Source organism: Octopus bimaculoides, chromosome 3 (genome assembly GCF_001194135.2).
Source record: "Octopus bimaculoides isolate UCB-OBI-ISO-001 chromosome 3, ASM119413v2, whole genome shotgun sequence".
Lineage (NCBI taxonomy): Eukaryota > Metazoa > Mollusca > Cephalopoda > Octopoda > Octopodidae > Octopus > Octopus bimaculoides.
In genome coordinates, this window is record NC_068983.1 from 88,401,771 (window position 1) to 88,405,646 (window position 3,876).

At 37.7% G+C, this 3,876-nt stretch overlaps 1 protein-coding gene across 10 annotated transcripts in view; it reads right to left on the reverse strand.

Moving 5' to 3' along the window:
• LOC106879385 (uncharacterized) overlaps positions 1 to 3,876 on the reverse strand; it is a 175,326-nt gene that overhangs the window by 63,019 nt on the left and 108,431 nt on the right. For all 10 annotated transcript variants that reach the window (XM_052966277.1, XM_052966275.1, XM_052966276.1 and 7 more), the window contains one exon: positions 2,291 to 3,272. In XM_052966277.1, the coding sequence (XP_052822237.1) occupies positions 2,291 to 3,272 (982 nt within the window). The remainder of the gene's footprint in view (positions 1 to 2,290; positions 3,273 to 3,876) is intronic.

The following is a 3,876-nucleotide window of genomic DNA, read 5'->3' on the forward strand; positions in this document are numbered from 1 at the left end:
GTGTGTGTGTGTGTGTGTGTCTGTCTGTCTGTCTGTACATGTATGTATTCTTTTATTCTTTTACTTGTTTCAGCCATCTGACTGTGGTCCTGCTGGAGCACCACTCTGAAGGGTTTTTAGTTGAACAAACTGAACCCAGGACTTATTTTTTAAGTCTAGTGCTTATTCTGTCAGTCTCTTTTGCCAAACCACTAAGTTACAAAGAAATAAACACATCAACACCAGTTATCAAGTGGTGGTGGTGGGGCGGGGACAAATGCAGACACAAAGACACATACACACAGTGATATCAGCTGATAACACTGTATACGATGATAGAATAAAAACTCATCAATAGCAAAAATGGGCCCAAACAACATCACACAAAGGTACAATCTATGCATAAGGAAAGTGAGTGCACAATTACAGGAGGAAGAAGAAAGAGAACCGTTAATAGTAACTCCATAGAAAGAAAGGGAAAATAATACTATGCGTAACTGCAGGTGTAAAGAGGAATGCAGTTTTATCAACAACTGCATGATAAGAAATGTAGTGTACAAATGTGAGGTGAAGACAGATACACAGAAATTCGTGTAGATTGGTGGCACTGGAGACACCATAAAAAATCGTCAGAAGCCATCTCTCAATGTTTTCAAATATAATTAAAAGACACTCCACATATCTATCGAACCTCGTCTGGAGACTAAAACATGCAACCAACAGGTCCATTATAAAAAATGCTGCACCATATAATGGAACATCATAGGTATGCAACCTATGCCAAGAAGAAACCCTGAAAATAATCACATCCAGGGAAAATGGGATGAATAGGTAGTCTGAGATGATTAGATTATGTAAACATAGGAACAAAACATCATTCATGGAGTTTGAAAACAATATTTCGAAATGAAATAACACATTATAGCAAAGCAAAGGAGCCCAAAGAAGCAAACCAACTAATATTTGAGATGCTAAACACTATACTAACAAAAACAATGAAGAGGTCACCATAAGAAAGTAGCATTTATCAATTCAGTAAACAAACCCCACTGTATAACAGTAGTACTTGACCTCCTGTTGAGTTCAAAATTTATTGAAGATAGTCATGTCTTAAATGAAATAAAATAACAGAATGTACTACCCATCCTTGATATCTGCTGAATGAATAGCAAAATAAATCCAACACCACCACATACACTTCCATCCCCATATAACTACCATTCCTTTCTCTATTTCCATACACACAGAAATGCCCACATAACTTGTTTGACCTTCATACTGGTAAAAAGAGAAAAACATCCCTCTGTGGCTCATCCACTAATGTTATATCACCTGAAGAAATGAATCAGAGATGATAATCAGCTGGTTGCCAACAGATACTATGGACTACACTGTAATCATCCCAGGAATATGGACTATGATCTTAAAAGTCATGTGGAAACATGCGTAATGATGCATTAAATATTTATAAATTCCATCCTAGGATTATTGTTATTATTATTATTTCAGTTTCCATCTACCAAATTCACTCACAAGGCTTTGGTTGGCCTGAGGCTATAGTAGAAGAAACTTGGCCAAGGTGCCATGCAGTTGGACTGAACCTAGAACCATGTGGTTGGGAAGCAAGCTTCTTATGACACAGCCATGCCTGTGCCTATGCATGCAACTGAAGCTGCAATTGCAGGTTGCATTCAGGCGTCAAACCAAAAAATGGCATTCGGCAGCTGTTGTGGCTCTGTGTTGCCAGTGCTTGATACTGCTACCCCCTCAGTTGATCCAGGGCAGCTTCACACTCATGACGATATGATCAGCCTTCTGCACTGGTTACAGTGCAGAAGGCTCACCACAAGGAGTGCTCACCACAAGGAGTGCTCACCACAAGGAGTGCTCACCACAAGGAGTGCTCACCACAAGGAGTGCTCACCACAAGGAGTGCTCACCACAAGGAGTGCTCACCACAAGGAGTGCTCACCACAAGGAGTGCTCACCACAAGGAGTGCTCACCACAAGGAGTGCTCACCACAAGGAGAGCGGATGAATGTTTGTTTACATCTGTGATTGTTTGTACAAAAAAACTATGGAGGGCAGTGTTGTCGTCAGTTCTCTTATTAAGAACTTGTTCAGTTATTTCCTACCTTCAAAACTGTTTCAATTAATAGATTTCTTACTTGGAGAACAGCTAAGGGTTAGGTAATTTTAGGAAGATCAACCAGCTGTAAAACAAAGTCTCAAGTAACATATTTGTTCAACACATGCAAGTATGGACATAAATCAAATTCATTCATATGTGTGAAATGAGAAATATATCTACCAGAATCTGTGATGGTCCACTGTGAGGGCGCTGCTTCATTGCTCTGAATGCCTTAAAATTTGTTGTGTTTTGTGTTGTTTGGGGTCTTTGAAGTTTCCTTTGGTTTTGTCCAATCAGCATTTTCTCAACAATCACTTGAGGACCTTTCATATCAAATTCCACTGTTTTTATTGTCTTATAAACACTCTGTGATTCCAGATCTGAATGGGGAGACACATTAGCAGCTTGGGTATATTTTTCTTCATGCATCCTTTCTTGTTTCTCGCAAAGTTTGATGAAATACTTCTGCAGGTGAGGAGTAACTGCAGAAGATATTTTAGGACTTGAATTACTGGTCTCTTGGTCATAAATCATTTGTATAGGGTTGTAATCAGTTCTTCGGAGGAATACTCGCTGTTTTGAATTAGAATTGGAATTCAAAGATTTTTCTCCTAACTGAGATTTGGAATTTGATGATTTTTTCTTTATTAAGGTTGCTGTGTGCATTAGTCTGCCAGAATGTGTGCAGAGAAGTTGTACAGGTCTCGTGTTAACACATGATTCAGTTTTGTGATGGACATCATTAAAGGTTGACAAACCCTTAGAAGAGATTTCACAAAAAAATTTATTACTTTTGGGAGTCTCTCTCAATGTACAGGTTTTAAGCTTAATAGGAACAGGAGATGAAAGGGGAGAAGATGAAGAAGAAGAAGAAATAGAACAAAGAGAGGGTGCTGGGGAAGACTCTTTACATATATTTAAGACAGAACCATTTTTAAGGGAAGCATCAAGCACTAGAGTATTATCATTTTGTAAAACTGCATAAGAAATTTCCCTGTTGTTTGTAGGAGAATTTCTCTCAGAAAATGTAGGTGAGATTCCTCTTGGTGATGTTGGTGGGGCTGCTGTAAAAGAAGGCCTCATCTCTGCATTCTGCTTTAGTATCATTTCGTCTGTTATGCCTCTTACAACAGTGGGGTCAGTCAGATTCACTTTCAACAACCTGTCAAAATTGAGAATTTCAATATAAAAAAATCCAGCTCTGTAATCAATCAAAAGCGAAGCATTCAATATTTTTATGTTTGTTTGTATTTTACCAATTCACTTCTTTATTTCCCTACCAAAATAGATGCAATAGTTATATTTTTAAAGCAAATATAGACACTTGAATATTGTTGGCACAATTAACTTCAAAACTGGATGGCCATTCTACAAGCTGTTAAGTAAATAATATTCGCATAAAAATTGTATAAACAGAAATCACTCTAGGCTTAATAGTTATGTACAAGAGTATGCTGAAGAGATTAATAAGACTGAAACACGTTTGCGGTTATTGACATTTTTAACTGATTAAAATTTATTTCTAGCCCACTCCATTCAGTATGTTAGCTAGCATTCACAAACACACACACACACACACACACACAAACACACACACATGCACACACACACACAACACACCAGGTCAATCACATATTTACAAACACCAGGAACTCTCTTAACTAAAAAAATTCTTGTTGCTTTGTTAGTGACCAGCTTGAACTCACTCAAGAACTTGAATAAAACTCGAAGGAAAGTTATACATACATACATGTGTGTATGTATGT